Raw genomic sequence first — 22,009 nt, 5'->3', positions numbered from 1 at the left:
GCAACGCTGAGGATCGTAGACGCAGTGGTCGGCCAAGGAAACTTAGTGCAGCAGATGAAAAAGACATTAAGCTTATTTCCCTTCCAAACGGGAAGATGTCCAGCAGTGCCATCAGCTCAGAACTGGCAGAAACCAGTGGGACCCAGGTACACCCATCTACTGTCCGGAGAAGTCTGGCCACAAGTGGTCTTCATGGAAGAGTTGCAGCCAAAAAGCCTCCGACATGGAAACAAGGCCAAGCCACTCAACTATGCACGAAAACATAGGAACTGGGCTGCAGAGAAATGGCAGCAGGTGCTCTGGACTGATGAGTCAAAATGTGAAATATTTGGCTGTAGCAGAAGGCAGTTTGTTCGCCGAAGGGCTGGAGAGCGCTACAATAATGAGTGTCTGCAGGCAGCAGTGAAGTATGCTGGAGGTTCCTTGCAAGTTTGGGGCTGCATTTCTGCAAATGGAGTTGGAGATTTGGTCAGGATTAATAGTGTCCTCAATGCTGAGAAATACAGGCAGATACTTATCCATCATGCAATACCATCAGGGAGGCGTATGATTGGCCCCAAATGTATTCTGCAGCAGGACAATGACCCCAAACATACACCCAATGTCATTAAGAACTATCTTCAGCGTGAAGAAGAACAAGAAGTCCTGGAAGTGATGGTATGGCCCCCACAGAGCCCTGATCTCAACATCATGGAGTCTGTCTGGGATTACATGAAGAGACAGAAGGGTGTGAGGAAGCCTACATCCACAGAAGATCTGTGGTTAGTTCTCCAAGATGTTTGGAACAACCTACAAGCCGAGTTCCTTCAAAAACTGTGTGAATGTGTACATAGAAGAATTGATGGTGTTTTGAAGGCAAAGGGTGGTCACACCAAATATTGATTTGATTTAGATTTCTCTTCTGTTCATTCGCTGCATTTTGTTCATTGATGGAAATAAACTATTAACACTTCCATGTTTGAAAGCATTTTTAGTTTACAGCATTTTTAACACCTGCCTAAAACTTCTGGACAGTCCTTTATATATTCATAAACACCTCATACTTAACAACTTTTACTTGAAAGACTCAGGACACTTTCAGAGACAACATCCAGTGCACCAGAAAAGTTTTGGGATCAGTCATGTTTGATGTATTGCTTGTTGATGTGGCTCCTTTTAAGGACAGTGACAGTTTAAAAGGATTTGATGGTTTTTGATGAGCTGGTTTTATTCTGGTCATAAAGAAGTCTTTGGTCAGGTGGACTAGGTTTCATCTTATGTCTCAAATTAAATTTGACACCTTTGAGTTGATTCAGTCATTTTACATTTAAAATGGACTCATTAAAGTAAAAAAAAAAACCATTTAAAACATTTATTTTTAATCAATATTCTTGTTTGGGTAATATATTACTCATTCAAGAAAAATATTTTCTTATTCATGGTTATTTTAAGTTTAAGTACATTTTTTTAAACCTGAAGTGGTTCTTTATTATAAAATATTTGTAGCCATTTTCCTGCTCAATGTGCCCTTAATAACTTATCTCCATGACAAAAGAGCAGACTAACCCACTGATGAAGGTCAGGAGATGTGGTTGAAAGCTTTGGAGGAAATGTAGTTTCCCACGTCTTTGTGTTGTTTGTCATTTATGAGTGAATATTGGCCAAAAGATGATGATATTTTAACAAGCCAATTTAATATTTATCATTGCATTTAGATCATTTTATTTTAAGTCGCTGAATAAACACAAAAATCCAAACTGGAGATTGGATCCTTCGATGCTTCACGCTGGTTTAACTGGTGTCACAGAGAATGGCCAGTATGGAGCTGGCTTGAGAGGAAAGTTTACTGCTGCTGTGATCCATCAGTTTACTGAGACTTTCCTTCATATTCACTGAGTTCAGCTCGTCTTTCATCACACCTGAAAAAGATGAGAGTGGATAGAGGAAAAAGAACAAGAATTATTGTTTGTATGTATTGTAAATAGGAGATAGACACAAGTTAAAAACACAACATAGACACAAACAAACACTGGTATTTCCTGGTCAGGGGTCCTATTTCTCTCCGCTACTATGTTGTTCTGTGTTGTTCTGGATAACGATAGAGCTCGAGCTAAATCAATTAATTTGCTTTATTTGTCATCACTAGGATTTTTTATCCACTTAAACATACATTAGCTATCATCAAGCACTCTCACTGTTACTTCAGCGACTTATCTGCTAAGTTGTTTTGACAAAATACTACCTAGCTTAACAGTAAGCTTAATCAGAATGGCTTCTTCTGCCTCTCACTCTCTTGCTCTGTCCTAATCGCTGTGTCAGATGTTTAGTTTTACCTCAGCCTCCATATGGATAATGGTATTTGTAATAAATGTAGTGTTTTTGTAGCGATGGAGTGAGGATCACGGAATTAGAGATGCAGTTCTACACCACGGAAACCAAAACTTCACTAGCTGCAATAGTTAGCCAGCCCCCAGTTGCCAGTGCAGGCCAAGCTAGCCTAGCTTCTCCCCGACAGCTCCCGAGCAGTCGGGATGCAGTGGTTGGGTTGCTGTCAGAGGGAAGAATAGCCGTAAGCATAAGAAGTCCAAGGCTCACCACCAACCACTTCATGTTTCAAATAGATTTTCCCCACTCATCAACACACCCGCCGAGAAATCAACTCTGGTTATTGGCAGCTCTATAGTCATGAACATAAAGTTAGCAACGCCAGCGACCATGGTGAAGTTTATACCTGGGGCCAGAGTGGATGACATTGAACCAAATTTAAAACTGCTTGCAAAGGACAGTCATAAATTTGGTGAGATGGTCATTCATGTCGGTGTTCATGACTAAAAAGGAAGATTATTTAATGACAGAGGCAAGCTCCATGGTACAATTACAATGGGTAGTGAGATGTAACCTGAACAGGATGGTGTAAACATGAGGACTGCCAGCAGGAATATATTTCCAAAGCCATGCTGAATATTTACCAGATTTCGACGATGAAGATGAGGCATTTGAATTCAATGGCCAGAGGTGTCCAGGGATGATACCTCGGACACTACACAGGGCTGTGTAACGATGTCGGGGATTTCCCCCCTCTGATCAACAGGGCTGTGCTACAGACATTCTTTTAATGTGCCCAAAATAAACTGGAGGAGACGGCAACCACAGGCAACGGGTTTTCAGGGGGAGATGCTGGCTCAGTCTGGAAGGGTCTCAGACAGCTCACCAGCTACAAGCTAAAAACCCCCCACTCTGTTAATGACCTGCGCCTTGCCAACGACATGAACGAGTTTTACTGTCGCTTTGATAGACAATGGGACAGTCCTGACACCATCCCCCGTGACTCCACTCAACAGGTACAGATTATCAGTACCCCCGCAGAGCAGCCAGACCAGACTCTCTCCCCCCCTCCACCCTGAAACACTGTGCCGATCAGCTGTCTCTGGTGTTCACAGACATCTTCAACACCTCATTAGAGACCTGCCACGTGCCAGCCTGCTTCAAGGCCTCCACCATCATTCCTGTCCCCAAAAAGCCAAGGATCACAGGACTTAATGACTACAGACACGTCGCCTTGACCTCTGTGGTTACGCAGTCTTTCGAGTGCCTGGTGCTCTCACACCTAAAGGACATCACAGACCCTCTCCTGGACCCCCTGCAGTTCGCCTACAGAGCCAACAGGTCTGTAGACGACGCCGTCAACATGGCCCACCACTTCATCCTCCAGCATCTGGACTCAGCAGGAACCTATGCCAGGATCCTGTTTGTGGATTTCAGCTCTGCCTTCAACGCGATCGTCCCGGCTCTGCTTAAGGACAAGCTCTCCCAGCTGAACATGTCCGACTCCACCTGAAAGCCTGGGTATGTTTAACTTGCTTTCTAGTATATCCCCATACTAAGTGTCTTCAGATAACTTTGGTAATGATTTGGCATTATAGAAATAAAATGTGATTGATTGATATACACAAGGACTTAGACACAAACAATCAGGGGACATAGACACAAACAAACACAGGACTTAGACACAAACAAACAGGGGACATTAACACAAACAAAAAGGGGACATAGACACAAACAAACAGGGGACATACACACAAATAAACAGGGGACATAAAAACAAACAAACAAACAAACAGGTGACTTAGACACAAACAAACAGGGGACATAAACATACTAAAAGAGTTACTTGTTTGAAATGTATTAAAAACTTGATGTTTTTAATAATTTCTTGCTTCCTTTGGTTTATTGTTTACAGTTTACATTGTTTACAGATCTTTTAACCTGGAAAGCACTTTGTGTTCCAAGCTTGAAAAGTTATTTAGAAATAAAAGTATTAATTATTAATTATTATTAATTTTATAATAATAGATTTTAGCTGGAAGCCGATCAGTAGAAGAACTTTATATGTTAGGACAGACGGCACAGTTGAAGTTTGGGCGTTGACCCGGTGACCTTCTCATTTACAAATTTATGAGTAACATTTAAGCACATTCAAAAGTTCTGTATTGTTGAGTTAAAATAATCTTACTGCAGTTAGCCAGGCTGCAGATGAGACCTAATGCACTGAATTTCACTTCGACCGCTCCGACGGGATCCTCCAGCATCTTCTTTAGAAGGGGCAACAGCTCAGCATCCCTGAACGCATCCTTCGTGGAGTCTGTAGTGTTTATACACAGAGAGAGAGAGAGAGAGGATGTGGATGCCTCATCACCCAAAATGTGTCAACTGTGTGTTTGATATGTAAATGTCCTTTGTTTAAAATGTATGAGCAGCACCTTTGGTGGTGTATGCTTTATTTTCTGTATTGATTTAGTTTCTGTAGTCGTAATTATTTCCTTATTGCTAGATTTAGACAGTGATGTTATTTAGATTAATTGGTCAAGATAATGAATTACAGTTACAGAGTTATGTCTGGAATAATGTCCTTTGTTACCAGATAAACCAGTATAAATTTGTTCATGAATGAAACATCCCACTGGAACTCCTGCCTTTGAGCATCTGTGATCACCAACAGCCCATTGAATTTGTACCAATCCCTGAACCAAACAGTGTTCCTTAAAGCCAAATATTCTTCAGAAGCTGCACCACAAAGCTTCACTGATTTGTTCATGAACTTAATGAATTATGAATTAAGCTCTTACTAATAGACTTGTGTTGTTGTTCTGAATTTCTTAATGTAGCATATTTATCTTTTAGCTGTTTAGCATGTTTAGCATGTTTTCTGTTGGCTAGATCTTCTCATCCTGCTTGTCACCCAAAGACAGCTGAGATAGGCTTCTCTCTGAGTTCGGGTTGTATTGATCTATAAGCAGACAGCAGCCCATTATGCGTTAAACATATTTAATTTTGTGAGATAATAAACTCTTCAGTCTGAGGTTCATCACTGCTGTTAACACATACTGTAATTCTGTGTAATAAAAGTCTGTGCCAGGAAGCTCACAATAGCAAAGCCGCCCAAATAGCTCAATATTTACTGGTGTCACCACAGTTTTTCTATGACCTGTTTTTTTTTTTATAAATTAAACGATAAGTTGGTTAATCAAAACAGATCAAGACCAATCTATCTTAATGATGCTTCAAGTCCCTCGTGTTTACTCTGAACTCCAGAAAATCTGCCTTCAGTTCTTTGTGCTCCAAATATGTGGAATTACTCACTTACTTTCTGTATCTCAACATTATTGCAAAGAAGGAAACCTCATTGAGGCTTAAATAAAAGTTTGACTCAAAGAATGATAAAAACTCTCACAGCTGCTCATTCTTGACCTCTTCATAACATCTAATACAATCACCTGCCTGCCTGACTTTAACATATATTAACTTAAGCCGGTTATTATGCATTGCCATGATGGCTAAAACCTGATAAACGTAAAGATTCTGGACACTTTGAGTCATTTTCAGAATTTAAACCATCAATATTTATGATAAACACATGATATGCAAAAAACTACAGCATCTTTTAAACAGCAGGACTGTATGATGTATGTATGTACTGTATGATTGAGATGCATCAAGGCCTTGTGTTAAAACACAATCATAAAAACATATAACCCTAACCCGAGACATGAAGAACTGAAAGCACAACAAGGAACCAAAGTCTGTTTGAGCTGACAGTAAAAACAGGCTCATCATGCTGTTCACACCAAATCATCTCAACAAAAACAGAATTAAACGAGCTTTCACAAGCCCTTCAGAGTCTCTGAGGACAAAAAGAGGAAACATAACAGACACATCCAGAAAAGTGTTTAAAGATTCTCTGAGCTTTTAAACTATTTTCAAAATGAGAATAAATTCTAAAAACACAATATTGGAGTAATTTGAAATAATTTATACATTTTTATTATGAATGACCTCTGAGAACGTTTCCTGTGTCCCAAAAATATTAACACTTGAATATTTAAATGCTTTTAAAAAATGAAAAAACTGTACAAAAGATATCATGTGGATTTAAAACATAGAGAGAATAAAATATAATATAGTGTAATATAATGCGTCTCATTTAAAGCCTTAGAGCTTGTTAACAGTTAAAGTTCAGACACAGGGACTCAACATCAGAGAGTTCATGAAATATGTGCAAAATCAGTCCTTCAGACTCGTGTTTGATTATCTGATCCTGGAAGTGAAGACAGTCTTAAAGATTTATATTACAAAAATGATAATATTATCAATATTAATAACATTAATAATAATAATATGATAATAATGTTGGAACCTGACCATGTGGCTCAAACAAAGGAGATGAGGAGCCTGATAAGGGTACTAAAACACCACAAAGACTCAGTATCCCAAAATATTCCTTCCTTCACACCTAAGTGCAAAGTGAAGGGGAGAGCTAAATTCCCCCCTTTCATTGGAGGAAAGCCAAGGGTACTCCAGGGGGTCCCTGTGACACAGCCAGGATTTCATGGAGGTTATAAAAGCCAGTGAGATCCACGTATCTTTGCCTTTCATGTGTAGCCAGAGTTGCATTAGGAGGTACTTTTTCCCTTTTAGCCTTTCCACATCAACTTCCTGTGGGAGATCATTTTTCTTGTTCCACGCTGATTAAACAGAGACAGTTTTTATAAGTTCCAACTTTTTCTTAAGTAACTTGAATGCATCGTTGCACCGCGTCTCGTCACCTGCAGAAGGACCGACACAGACAACGTCTCCTCCGTCACCAGAAGCTTGTCGACCCCGGCTGTTTTCCTCTTCACCTGCACGGACAATCTGCCTGAATCCCTTCACGGATCCATCTTTGTTCACGCCAAGGATCGCGCCAAGGAATGCGTGGAACACTGGACAAAACATACGCTGATCACGACCGAGAGTGATCGCAAGTAAGAGACTTCTGTCTGGGCAGAGATAGCTTAAAAAGTGTGTTTACTTGTTCATGTGAAACTGCTGCTTTTTGTTGGATTGATTGCGGACCGCCGTGTCCCGTTTATGCTTGTGTTTTGCTGCTGTGTTTGTTTTAACTCAACTACCACTCTAAGATCAGTAAGCTGCCTTTATCAGGTAAAAGTCCAATGACACAGCCGATGATCTGTGATCAAGACACGTGATTATGGCTGGTTGGTGAGGTCAGTGCTCAGATTCATACCTTCCCTTTTTCACTTTTAATGGAAAATATTGATTATTTAATAACAATATTGATATTTTATAAGTGTAATATTGAGACTGATTTTTCTTATTTTTCTTATTATTCCCTGATCCCAGGGTGGTGCCCTGTAATTAGTCCTTCCGACTGATATTCTTTTATTAATATTACTAATCATAATTATTGATAGTAATATTTTTTAATAATAACCAAATTGCTCCAACCAAATCCCAACAATAATAATCAAAATATTAAAAGAGCTGTTAACACCTGCAGCAGATGAAACTTTAGATTAGTCAAACTTTCAAAGACTCATTCACAAAATTCACTTTCAATATATAATTATATATAAATATATTATATATTGCATACATTATATAAATTGTATAAAAAGCCTTGATTATTTATTTACCTATATCAATGGCAGATGCTATCGCCAGGGCAACCAGGGCCTCGTTCTGCATGATGACATGCTCACTTGTTGCCATGGAGATAAGATGGCGAACCCCATCTGCTTTGGCTGCAGCACGAACCACTTCCTGTCGGACAGGAAGTCAACCATTACAGACATTATGAGTGTGTGTGTGTGTGTATTCGTATTCTGTCCACACGTTCTAGCTCTAGCTCTAGCTGCTAACTTTCAAATCGGATTAATCGACTGATGTGAACAGTGTGTTTGTGTATTTTGGTGTGTGTGTTTATGTTTGTGTGTGTCTTTTTATATTTACGTGTGTGTGTATGTGTACTTTGTAATTAAAGACACTGGGACTCCCAGATGTTTATGGTTATTTGTGAGTTCTTATATGTGTATTTGTTTGTGTATGTGTGGGTGTGTGTTTCTGTGTGTGTGTGTGTATGTGTGCATGTGTATATGTGTGTATACATACTCACCGCGCTCCGGCTGTGTCTGATCAGAGCAGCCAGCAGGCGGCTGGCCTCTCCTCGGACTCCTGCGTGATCTTTGGCCTCACACCACTCCATGACCCGAGCCAGCAGCACCGAGTCTCTGCCCAGAACCAGTGCAGCCTCCTCTGACCCAAGACACAGAGACAACACAAGACCCTGATTATAAGACCACCCCAATTATAAGACCGCCCCGCTTAGAAGACCACACTGATTATGAGACCACCCTGATTATAAGACAACCCCAGATAAAAGACCGCCCTGATTATAAGACCAACCTGATTATAAGACCACCCTGATTATAACACACCCTGATTATAAGACCACCCTGATTATTCCATCCATCCACCCATGATCTATACCGCTTATCCTGTTCAGGGTCGCGGGGGGCTGGAGCCTATCCCAGCTGCCATTGGGCAAAGGGCGGGGTACACCCTGGACTGGTCAATTTAGAGGGCCTATGGGCAATTTAGAGTCACCAATGAACCTAATGAGCATGTCTTTGGACTGTGGGAGGAAGCCGGAGACCCCGGAGGGAACCCACGCATGCAGGAGAAGAACATGCAAACTCCGCACAGAATGGCCTACCTTGCCCAAACCAGGGTTTGAACCGGTGACCTTCTAGCTGTGAGGCAACAGCTAGAAGTCGCGCTAACCACTGCACTGATTATAACACACCCTGATTATAAGACCACCCCGATTATAAGACCACCCTGATTATAACACACCCTGATTATAAGACCACCCCGATTATAAGACCACCCTGATGATAACACACCCTGAATATAACACACCCTGATTATAAGACCACCACCCTGATTATAAGACCATCCTGATTGTAAGACCACCCTGATTATAACACACCCTGATTATAAGAACACCCTGATTATAAGACCATCCTGATTATTACACTACCTGATTATAAGACCATCCTGATTAGAAGACCACCCTGATTATAAGACCATCCTGATTGTAAGACCACCCTGATTATAACACACCCTGATTATAAGACCATCCTGATTGTAAGACCACCCTGATTATAAGACCACCCTGATGATAACACACCCTGATTATAAGACCACCCTGATTATAACACACCCTGATTATATTACACTCTGATTATAAGACCATCCTGATTATAACACTCCCTGATTATAAGACCACCCTGATTATAACACACCCCAATTATAAGACCACCCCGATTATAAGACCATCCTGATTATAACACTCCCTGATTATAACACATCCCAATTATAAGACCACCCCGATTATAAGACCACCCTGATTATAATACTCCCTGATTATAACACACCCCAATTATAAGACCACCCCGATTATAAGACCACCCTGATTATAACACACCCGGATTATAAGACAACCCTGATTATAAGACCACCCTGTTTATAACACTCCCTGATTATAAGACCACCCTGATAAAAAATAACAAAAATAATCATTATCATCTTCTCTTCCGCCTCTCATCTTTCTGTTCTAATTCCTTTACTCTTTCTTTTTAGGTTTCTTTATCTCCTGAACTGACTGAACCTCCTCTCAGACTTTGTGTCGTCGTCTCTGTGTGTTGTGTAGTGTTAAACTGTTACACACACACACAGTGCATGAGTGCAAATTTCCTAAAAGATTTGTCATCAGGAAACCTTCTGTTCAAATGATATGTTTCTGTTGCTCTAAGCTGACACAAAGTGAATCACATCTGAGGTTAATATTAAATTTCATGTTAAAGTATTTATATCTTTAAACCTTTATCTTTATATTTACTTCTTGCCTCTGTAAAGAGACATCTATGCTCACCTTGTCCGTCCACCATCATGCGTAAAGTTCCCAAAAGTTTGAACTGAACTGGAGGCATGTCAGAGCGCAGCAGCGACTTTATTCTCTCTGTGACGCCGTCCTCCAGCAACCGAACCTTGTTAGAGGCTGAAACACACAAGACATCACATGTAAGAGGTGTGTGTGTGTGTGTGTGTGTGTGTGTGTGTGTGTGTTTATGGTTAGGATCAAACACATTAAGGTTAAGATCAAGGCAGTGATACAGCATGAAATACAAACGTAATTTAAATATTTTTTATAAACTCTTTTCACCCTTTATGTATCTGATTACAGTGTTTGTGATTTTCCTGATTGACTAATGAATGTTTTAAAACAGTACCAGGAATGGCGAGGTTTCTGAGCGCGCTCAGTCCAGCATGTTGAACAGACACGTCTCCTTCATCGACATGCTGCTCTAGCACAGTGAGGATGTGAGGAACAACGCCGAGGTCCAGCATCTTGACACAGTTACTGTCTGACAGACGGAAACAAAGTCACTGAAGGAATCAGTGACATCAGTGAGGAAACTTTAAACAGATACACAATATAAGCATAATACAAAGACAAATACAATACAATATAAACTGTTCCTGAGCATCATCAGAAAACCAGCTGTAAACAGAACATGACAAAATATAGTACATATAGCATTTTACTTTACTTGAAGTTACTACTGCAAATGTTTTGTAGAGTTGTTAACACATCGAGCTGAAAGACCAACATTCGTGTTCATTCAAATAACAACAATATTCTCTCTGAGCTCTGTTTTTGGTCTCCCCCACCTCCTGAGGGAAACATCTGCTCCTCTTTGTTCACCAGCAGCTCTTGACTGATTGTGTTTGATGCTAAGCAGAAATTTTTGGTTAATCAGAACACAGGCGGAGAGCAGAGATGGAAACTAAACAGGGAACTAGTGGAACAGCAGAATCACTGATTCTTTATTTCACATTAACACAATAAAATCTTATTATAATGACGTAAAGTTCATTTCACTGAAGGAGAACCCAATATTTATAGTACTGGTCACAGCTGGTCACTGATAAAACTGATAACAGGAAGTGCTGCTTGATGTGTTGTGATTTCACAGCATTCTCCTTAGGGTGTGATTTCACAGCGTTCTCTTTCAGGTTTGATTTCACAGCGTTCTCTTTCAGGTGCGATTTCACAGTGTTCTTTTGAGGGTGTGATTTTACAGCGTTCTTTTGAGGGTGTGTGATGTTTCTCACCATTCCTGGCGAAGTTGGCGATGGCGAGTGCTCCAGAGAGCTGCAGCTGAGTGTTTGAACTCTGAAGCCAGGACAGAACATCCTGATACACCAGACCTGATCCCTCCCCAAAACACTTCTGCATGGACTCATCTGAAACACACACACACACACACACCCATTATGTTCCTGTACAGTAAACTGTCATGTTAAAGGAAGTTTTTGTGCAAGTTTGTAATGAAACAAAGTAGGGCTGCAACAGTCCCCAAAAAGGTTCGGACCGTATCATGGTTATGAGTCGCTGATCGGATAACTTTTTGATGACATTACACTTTGCAACAGTATGCGGAGCACCTGTGTTCCGAACCATGGAGGTTGATCCATATGGATATTGGATCAACTGTGATCCATTACACCAGAGTATTGATGTCACAGATGACTTCTTTCACTAATTTACAACTTCAAAAACATAAACATCGTCAGTTACACTGAAAAGCAGCTATGGCTCAGTGGTAGAGTCGCCTGTCTCTCAATCGCAAGGTTGGTGGTTTAATCCCTGACTGCTACAGTCACATGTCGAAGTGTCCTTGGGCAAGGCACTGAACCCCAAATTCTCCCGAAGGTCATCGAAGACTAGAAAAGGCTTACAAAGTACGGTCCATTTAATTTAGAATGTCTATCTTTCTCTGGATACCAGCTGATCATAATTAGACTTCTAGGCCTGGAATTTCCTCATTTTAGGGGGCAAGGCCTCTTGGTCATTTATTTGAGGGCAGAAAGGCCAAATGCCAGGGCAGAAAGGCCATCAAATTGGAATTTAACTTCTTTATTTAAAATTTAATTTAGCTTGATTTATTTAATACATAGTTTACCTAACTGAAATAATGAAAAAAATAAAGCTGTTTGTTTCACAAAATAATTTATTGGTAGGCTGTTCTCCTCCTCTCTCGCCTCTGCCTCTTGGTCCTCAATAGTCTTCTCCTCTATTGCCTCTGTCTCTTGGTCCTCAATAGTCTCCTCCGCTCTCGCCTCTGCCTCTTGGTCCTCAATAGTCTCCTCCTCTCTCGCCTCTGTCTCTTGGTCTTCCATAGTCTCCTCCTGCCTTTTCTTCTCCTCCCCATCTCTGTGCCCTGGTTCTCCTTGTCATGTACGACCTCGACTAAAAAATATTAATACATAATACAACGACTGGTTAAGGACAGCTAACAGCAAACTACATGGTAAACTGATTCAGTGAACAATAAGTGTCTTACAGTTTTGTTTGCTAGCTTGCTTATTTTATGATCATTTTTCACCCAACCTAAAACAAAACGTAATTTTCTGGCAGTTTTTAGCTGCATCCTGAAACTCCTTTTTTTCAGGCCGTTCTCCCTCTGCTGCTTGCTCTGCATGAAGTTAACTGGGGAAAAAATAAACCATTCTTCTTCTTCGGCCTTGCCTGTAGTGGCCACCGTGAAATTCCTGCCCTGTAGACTTCATATTAAATAATAATAATTGATTCACTGTCAGAATGCAACAAAAGAAGCCAGGACAACAGTCACTGTTGAACTATTGCATTAGAGTCTATGAGCAGTTAATCACATGATCAATACCAGGTGGATCCGACCTGTGACATCACTGTAACACTTGCAGTAAACAGTTGACCAGACCGTACGGTCGCTGGTTAATGCTGGGGTGCCAGGCAGAGAAACCCTGTGATGAAATAATATAGTTATTACATTTCCTCTAGCAAACCCCCAACAAAGGAGGTGACCAAGACAAAAACCAAACAAAAGTACACAGTAAACCACAGCAAGCCGAAGAATACAAAAACACAGATCAGTTTTCCTCACAGTGTATTGTACAACAACCAAGTGCCAAAACAACCCTTGAGTCGCTTTCTCCTTCACAACTATCAAACGGACAGGCAGTATCTGAAACACGCTTAAGAGTTGATTTGTAGAAATAAGATGAACGAGCATGATTCTGTGACCTTTGATCCCTGATATTCTGAATGCATTGTTCAATTAATCTTCCATTTGGTTATCTTGAATATAAATACACATGATGGTATCAGTTTATAACTAACTTTCTCTCCTGTTTCTTTGCTATAACTAATAAAGTATGAATTTCATTAATCAAAAACACTCTTTGCACAGCAGAAAATATAAATGATTATATGCAGAGAATATAAATGCTTATATGTTCCTGAGGATCGTTGCTGCAGACCACCTGCTGCTGTGGACCTGCTCGACTGCAACAACTACTAACATCAGCCTTCCCCATAGTATCATTATTGTTGCTGCTAATGCTAATAGTAGACCTGTTGACTTCAACTGTTATAATTACGATTACCTCAGCCTTTATCATTACTCTGCTTCTCTCGCTAATTTATTTATTTATTTATTTATTTAGCCAATCTTCACCCTAGTCTACCACTATTATTGGCATTGTAACCATAAGTATGTGTCTGTTGTTGTTCATGTAACAAGGACATATGTTGTTGTGGTAACAAGAACATATGTTGTTGTTGCTCTCTTTGCCTGTCTCTATCCTGCATCTCCTTCTATCCCATTTTCGGCCCATCCAGTCGAGGCAGATGGCTGTTCAACATGAGTCTGGTTCTGCTCGAGGTTTCTGCCTGTTAAAAGGAAGTTTTTCCTTGCCAATGTGCCGAATTGCTAAGTGCTACTCATGGTGGATTCATGTTGGGCCTCTCTTTAAATAACTTAACAAAGAGTCGGTCTAGACCTGCTCTTTCTGTAAAGTGTCTCGAGATAACCCTGGTTATGATTTGGCGCTATACAAATAAAATTTGATTGATTGATTGATTGATTATAAATATAATCTATTTATAAGCTAAAATCAGTTTGTTCTGTGGAGGCCTGAAGTGTTTGGGTTCGTTTAAATCTCATCCACCTACACTCACCAGTCCTGCATCACATACAAAACACTCCTCCTCACATACAAATCCCTCCATGGTCTGGCACCCCAGTACCTCACTGACCTCCTCCATCCCTACACCCAGTCAAGGACCCTCCGTTCATCTACCTCTGGCCAGCTTTCCATTCCTCACACCAGGTTGCAGACCTTCGGGGATAGAGCGTTCAGTGAAGCAGCCCCCACCCTCTGGAACACTCTCCCTCCCGACCTCCGCAATGTTCCCACACTGGACTCTTTCAAAAAAGTCCTCAAAACCCATCTATTCAACACAGCCTACAGCCTTTAACACCAGTCATTTACTGTACTGTGTCTTGTCTGTTTGTGATCTGAAACACGCTTAACAGTTCAGAGTGAGCCCTCCCGTTTCCCCGTCCTCTTTGTGTCCCAAGAGCTGGACTTGCTGCCGCTGCCTTTGTTTACGGTGAAGAGGAGATGAAAGATCTCTGGGGAATGTCCAATCCAGGGCAAAAGGAGAGTTACGTGTAAGTTGGAGAAATAAATCCAGTTAAGTCCAGGGGACCAGACCAGACAGTCTATGGATATGACAGACTTATTTTTTGACTACACTGACGCTCGCATGAGTAAGTCACTTCCTGCTGTGCTCTGAGTTCAGGCCCATATCCTTCATTCAGCAAGAGCCATGTGTGTAAGGAGAGACGGGTGCACCACAGGGTGAGTGAGACAGATACACAGATAGACAGACAGATACACAGACAGGCAGATACACAGAGAAGCAGACAGATACACAGACAGGCAGATATACAGAGAGATAGACAGATACACAGACAGACAAAGAGACAGACAGAAACACAGAGAGACAGACAGCGGTTATTGTTAATGTGATGTGTCTGAAGCTAGCTTGAACCGCTTTCCCATGGGTCAAAAAACACGATAACACCCGCTTACACCCAGCGTTTTTGCTTAGTGGGAAAGGCCCATTCAGCCCCGGGTCAAATGACTCTTGACACTTTAATTATCCGCCCCCTTTCCGGCACAAATTCTGCCTGTCTCCATCCAAGCAGCGCTCGAACATCGTTCCAAATTTGTCTGCGCCGAGTTTGATAAACAGACTGAATGAATAATAGATACAATAAAGACCTAACCCCTGTAACATCTTCACTGGTTACTAACCCTGTCTCCGGCACGTTGGTGGCGTCAGACGGTGACGCAGCAGAAAACAGACCGACAGGAGGATACTTCACTGGCAATTGGAAACAGAGACAATCAGCATTTATAAGAGGGTCTTCCTGGGTCTGAAAAACCTGCGTCAACTCGTTACATTTAGGTGAGAAAGGGGTATTGGTGTCCTCTTGTGAGTGCTGCACCAGGAGTTTCCCTCCCCTTTTGCTTACTAAAGTCTTTCCTGGAGATCAGCTGTCTTTCCAGCATCACCTCATTGGGTTCCATATAAACTTACCTGGAAGTCACTGGTTTCCCCGCGGGGTCAGTTTAAATAAGGGAATGAAAGTGTACATGAACACATTCAGAGATGTCCCACAGGTGTATAAAGGCATCACTCACCTCCTAAAAGCAGAGACACAATGAGGTTAGAGGCGATCTTGATGCTACAGAGGTCATGGGGGTCAGATCCTCCCTGCAGAGCCCGTATCATCTCTGATAAAGCCTCTGGTACTCCCGACTCTGCAAACTGCAGCTTCAGGGTATCTGTTCAGACAGTAGGACAGTCATTTATTTTAACACAATCATCAACAAACATGGTCCCTACATCACTGTGCAAAAGAAGACAAAACAAGGGTTCCCCTTTGTCAGGTACTGATCATTACTTCATGATGGGCTATCTGGCATTTGACCCCTTTATGGATGTCATCTGTCATCACATGGTGTGACCACAAAATCCTGGTTTGTGTGCAGAGTGATTGTTTGTGGGCCTGTACTCACATCCACGGCTATGAATTATGGTGTGTTTGTGAGTCCTCCTTCATTAACGGTGATAAAGCTGCATCCTGTGGTCGTGGATTGTTTACTGATGCAGCATCAGATAGAAGAGTTGATTTGTAGAAATAAGATGAACGAGCATCATTCTGTGACCTTTGATCCCTGATATTCTGAATGCATTGTTCAATTAATCTTCCATTTGGTTATCTTGAATATAAATACACATGATTGGTATCAGTTTATAACTAACTTTCTCTCCTGTTTCTTTGCTATAACTAATAAAGTATGAATTTCATTAATCAAAAACACTCTTTGCACAGCAGAAAATATAAATGCTTATAAATATAATCTATTTATAAGCTAAAATCAGTTTGTTCTGTGGAGGTCTGAAGTGTTTGGGTTTGTTTAAATCTCATCCACCTACACTCACCAGTCCTGCATCACCTACAAAACACTCCTCCTCACATACAAATCCCTCCATGGTCTGGCACCCCAGTACCTCACTGACCTCCTCCATCCCTACACCCAGTCAAGGACCCTCCGTTCATCTACCTCTGGCCAGCTTTCCATTCCTCACACCAGGTTGCAGACCTTCGGGGATAGAGCGTTCAGTGAAGCAGCCCCCACCCTCTGGAACGCTCTCCCTCCCGACCTCCGCAATGCTCCCACACTGGACTCTTTCAAAAAACTCCTCAAAACCCATCTATTCAACACAGCCTACAGCCTTTAACACCAGTCATTTACTGTACTGTGTCTTGTCTGTTTGTGAGTGTTTCTGTGTTCTTCCTTGTAAAGTGACCTTGGGTCCCATGAAAGGCGCTATAAAAATTAAAGTTATTCTTATTATTCTTATTATTATTATTATTAAATCCTCTGTTGTTCAGAGTAACTTCTTCTATTTCAGGTTCCAGCTGCATGAAATCACAGAATTGTCTGACTGTGCAGCTGTAGCTCTGTTAAACTGGTTCATACTTAGTTTAGAACTTTTACTTTTCAAAAAAATACAACTGATGTAGAAATGTTTTACAGTATTATAGAATCTGTGTTGGGTGGTCAGATATTGGGTTATGTTGTGTATGTTGATGTTGTCTCTGATTTCCTGTTTAAGTCAAAGACAATTGTTTCTGTTTCATGTCTATGACTGCAGAAAACCCCACTTACACTTTGGGAATGATCGATTGATCATTGATCACTAACCCTAATCCTAACCCTGTAACTCACAAAGGCCTATAAAAGGTTTATCTGCCTCAGTGTAAACAAAACATCGCTAATGCTCATGAAGCCAGATTTTCTAACTCAAACATGAGACTTAAAAGCTGAAATATTGCATCATGCTTAATGAAACCAGTTTTTATTTTTCTACTTTTAACTGTGAGAAAGAAAGGGACAGTTTCGTTATTCAGAGAACCAAGGTCACAGTGTAACTAAACATCTCATCAAGAAGTTTCCTCCTTCCTGAAACCTCTTACCGCTCTCCCCCAGTGAGCCCAGAATCTCCAGGATCACATGTCGCCGTTCAGCATCAGGAGCTCGTTTCAGCTGAAATGTCAGAACTTCTGCAACATCCTGATCGACCAGAGCGTCCCGGGCAGAGTCTGCAAACACACAGGGTTATAACTGATATTTATATGAACAGTTTTATAACTATAGCCAGTGTTATACAGTATAGACAGTGCTGTAGCTTTAAACAGTGTGCTAACTATAGAACATAGTGTTATAAATATAGCGTCCTACAAAGAGTCTGCAAGCACACAGGGTCCATAACTAATATATGTTTCTGTGAATGAAATGAAGTCGCACAATTCTCAGAAGTGTGGAATGTGCAGTATGGCAGCATCGAGCGGTGAGAGGGCTCTGGGCTGCACAGGAAATGATAGAACACACCAATGTGTTCTTCTTTCTGCCTTTATACCGAGCACTTTACAGACTCTTGCTATATTTAAGGGGCAGGCATGTTCTTCTCTGATCCAACAGCAACACGGCGGTCTACTATGTCGTCATCAAGGGGGCATCAAATCTGTTGTTACAGTTTGCAAGGTAGTGAGGTTACTGCACACTCACCTATGTCTGCCAGATTACAGAGAGCCAGCAGGCACACGTTGACAAGCGGGTCGTTCGCTGGATAATCCCTGATTATGGTCACCAGTCTGGGGATTACACCGCTCTGGACTAACTGGTCCTGTTGGTAGGCTGGGTCAGACAGGGATGGGAAGAGATACAGTTTGTGTGTTGAAAAATTATTTTAAATTTAGGTCACTGCTTCCTTTCAGCATCATGTCTCACTGGTAAACTGTTAATCAGGTTATATATCAGGGGAAAATACTGAATGCAGTGTATCACATTTAAAGATCAATCACTGTGAAGATCATTTATATAAGTTAGTTCTGACCAAGAAATCTGACTGGACAAAAGGCTTTCTATGAGTGGCGATATAGAGAACAACATCACTGGGACTTTTCACTCTGTGTATCACTCCACCTCAGACAGGTGTTCTGTACACTGTTAATGAACATTACAGCAGACTGTCTATGTTTACAGTGATCAAGCTGGTACCTCTGAACCACACAGCAGACTCTGATTTCACTGGTTGCTTTATAAATTAAATCAAACAGATAAATATTTCATTACCGTTATCGCTTTTTATTGGCTTATCTCTTTTTTGTGCTGTTATCTCGCTTAATTGCATTTATTGTTTTTATTTCTTTTTATCAATTTATTCCCTATCTTTCATCTCATTTAGTTATTTTACTGCTTCTGTATTTTATCTCTATTTGTTGACTGCCTTTTTTGCTCTTACCCTTATTTATTTATTCAAAGATCTATCACTGTAAAGATCATCTGTCATTCAAAGATCAATCACTGTAAAGATCATCTATCATTTAAAGATTTCTGTCACTTTTTCTCTACAGCCTCATAAAAACCCTCGATCTCATCGTCATCAGAGTCTGCTGACTGAACCTGAATGCCACACCTGTCCATCACAGACACACACACACACACACACCCACACACACACACACGCACGCACAGTATCAAACACACACACACACACTCACACACTCATGAACACACTCACTCACAGTGTAAAGTACACACACACACACACACACACACACACACACACACACACTAATGAACACATGCACACTCACATTAACAAACACACTCATGAACACACACACACACACACACACACAAACTCACAGTTATCGAAGCAGATTCGTCCGATGGCTCTCCCAGTGTTCAGCAGCATCTCCTCGTTGTTGCTGTTCAGATGTGGAACCAAAACCTTCACCAGCCCAGCCTCGATGCACGGCTCCCTCACTGCAGCTACAACACAAAACACAGTCATAACTATGGACTGTGTACTGCACAATGTATTTTTATTTTTATCTTTGAATGCAGAAGAAAGTGAGATTCTCTTGAACCTCTGAAAACACCTGGTTTTATTATACAGGTGCTACATCATTGAAACACAGTCAGTGCAGCAGTGACACATTTTACATCTGCGTACAGGATGGAAGAGTGTGTAGTGTGTAGTGTGGTGTGTGTAGAGTGTGTAGTGTGTAGAGTGTAGTGTATAGTGTATAGTGTATAATGTGGAGTGTGTAGTGTGTAGTCTGTATAGTGTGGAGAAAAGAATCAGACAGCACTTCATGTAGATACAAACACTCGTCGGGCCTGATGCAGCAACAGTCCCTCAAATTTCCCCTCAGATCGGGCACAAGGAGAAGAAGGAATGCCACCGAAAAAAGGTAGTAAGAAGAAGAAGAACTATAGCAGTTGCGAAATCGCAATACTTTTAAATCAACTTAAAGATATAATCTGGAAGATTTTAATTTAAATAAATGTCTGTTTAGTCAATATCTATTGCGGAATGGGGTAACACAATGGTAATTGAACCTATGGCAAATCAAGAGTTAGCACCATAACAACGAGTGCCAACTTATTTGGACATGTGTGCCTGCAATTCCCTTGTATCCCCATTAGGTGCTGCCAAATTCACCGAAACTGAGAACTGCATTACAGGTACATCAAACATGCAGCAATGGCCAAAGAATTGTGATGCTGTGAATGCCATGTCAGCCGAGGGACGCACGGTTACTGAAATAAAAAAAAGTGGTTTGATATGAAGATGGAATCTGAAGCAGCTATTCATCGGCCTCTTATTAGATCTGTGCAATCTCTCAAAGTGCGCTCCCTGCATAAGGCCTGGATGGCCAAAGCATCTAACAGCAGTATGTAGGCCATTTAGACGCAGAAAACACATAAGGGTTTTTCATTTTTAATCGTCTTTGTAAATAACCCATTTCATATTTGAACCTTTAAAAAGAGTTAGCCCTGCTGAGCAGTATTTCTGATGCTTTTATTTTGTGTTTATTACCTGCTTTCAGTGTTTATTGTTTTACTTCCGGCTTAAATAGCAGAGCTCTTATTTTGAAGGCGATTCTCTGTTTTCAGTCTGCCTCTCTGGTCACAAACGTTAAATGAATGACGGCAAATTAAGACAACAAAATAAGAGTGTAAATTGATATTTTCTATGTTCAAGCAACCCCCCGAAGAGGCACAAGGTTAGTTTGTATAACATGGAAATATGTGAATTGTATCAATGAGTTTGTGTGGAACTTTCATAACTATCGAACTTGTTATCATTAGCTTTAGCCTAGCGTAACGTGCGAGGTGTTTACATTACCGAGCCGTGGTTGACTTTTGTATTTTGTATTTTCATACAGCTCTTACATTGGTTGACTCTTGGCTAATAATGGAGTTTGTAATAAACAAGAAAGACCACCAGTAACGCTTCAAACCATCTGTCGGAGGGTAATGCTACAGTCTTAATTGGGATCAATTGACCAACAGTATCTCTTTAACCCAAAAAATTTAATAATTCAATCATTTTAATTCCCCTAAAAACATACAATAATCAAAGTTTGATTATATGATGCAATTTAAGTTTCTCAGTTTGAAAATGTATATATTTCCGTGAAAACAGTTTTTTTTTTTCTTATCTTGGTAAGGGTGCTCTCCACCAATCGTAAAATGTTCTCTTACATAAGAGAAGAACAAAAGTAAGAAAACATTGGTGAATCCCAGAAATCAATGGATAAGATCAAAAATAAGAGAAAATGTGTTTGTATATTGCTTCTTGCATGAGGCCCAATGACTCCTTCCTCCAGGGTGTTCATGTGTTTCAAAGTAAGTAAGTTGCATAAAAACTCTACACTTTCTTTCCCTGGGCATCAGGACTCTTAACTACTCTTAACTCCTCCTACCACTGAAACATGATATATGCAATATAATTATCTCAACCACACCGGAAGTGTAATATTCAATCTCTATTTTTATTGTTTATTGCAGTCTTATATTTATTTTGATGTCCCTTGTCTGCTTTTATATTTTCTTAGCACATGTCAGAAGTGGCACTCCCAATTTTGTTGTACTCTTGCTTGTACAATGACAATAAAGGCTTTGAATTGTAAACAAGTAAACATGTTTATGCAGCACTTTTTACAAACAGAAGTCACAAAGTGAACATCACACAATGTACAGAAATAGAGGTAGAAAAGATGAGGTGTCTATCAGAGCCAAATAAGTGCAAAACTGAAGACAGAAACCAGAAACACACAACACGTTCATAATGTGTAAATAAAGGTCGGCAAGTAAGTAAATGTTTTTCGAAGCCACTAGATGGCGGGCCAGAACATAATCAAAGGCT

General features: G+C 40.7%; 1 protein-coding gene across 1 annotated transcript in view; it reads right to left on the bottom strand.

Moving 5' to 3' along the window:
- Window positions 1–1,408: 1,408 nt before the first annotated feature.
- Window positions 1,409–22,009, bottom strand: part of LOC138588969 (rap1 GTPase-GDP dissociation stimulator 1-B) — a 43,470-nt gene continuing 22,869 nt past the window's right edge. The window contains exons 4-14 of the mRNA XM_069659229.1: window positions 19,498–19,623; window positions 18,355–18,483; window positions 17,763–17,888; window positions 15,919–16,062; window positions 11,497–11,628; window positions 10,611–10,745; window positions 10,253–10,378; window positions 8,432–8,571; window positions 7,953–8,079; window positions 4,493–4,621; window positions 1,409–1,898 (exon numbers count right to left, since the gene is read on the bottom strand). Coding sequence (XP_069515330.1) covers window positions 1,771–1,898; window positions 4,493–4,621; window positions 7,953–8,079; window positions 8,432–8,571; window positions 10,253–10,378; window positions 10,611–10,745; window positions 11,497–11,628; window positions 15,919–16,062; window positions 17,763–17,888; window positions 18,355–18,483; window positions 19,498–19,623 — 1,442 coding nt within the window. The 3' untranslated portion in view covers window positions 1,409–1,770. The remainder of the gene's footprint in view (window positions 1,899–4,492; window positions 4,622–7,952; window positions 8,080–8,431; window positions 8,572–10,252; window positions 10,379–10,610; window positions 10,746–11,496; window positions 11,629–15,918; window positions 16,063–17,762; window positions 17,889–18,354; window positions 18,484–19,497; window positions 19,624–22,009) is intronic.

This window comes from Semicossyphus pulcher, unplaced genomic scaffold, assembly GCF_022749685.1.
Source record: "Semicossyphus pulcher isolate SPU_LCO1_2020_fin unplaced genomic scaffold, fSemPul1.0.p SCAF_12, whole genome shotgun sequence".
NCBI classification, from domain to species: domain Eukaryota; kingdom Metazoa; phylum Chordata; class Actinopteri; order Labriformes; family Labridae; genus Semicossyphus; species Semicossyphus pulcher.
Note: the sequence above shows the minus strand (reverse complement) of the source record. Positions and strands in the feature narration are given on the sequence as shown.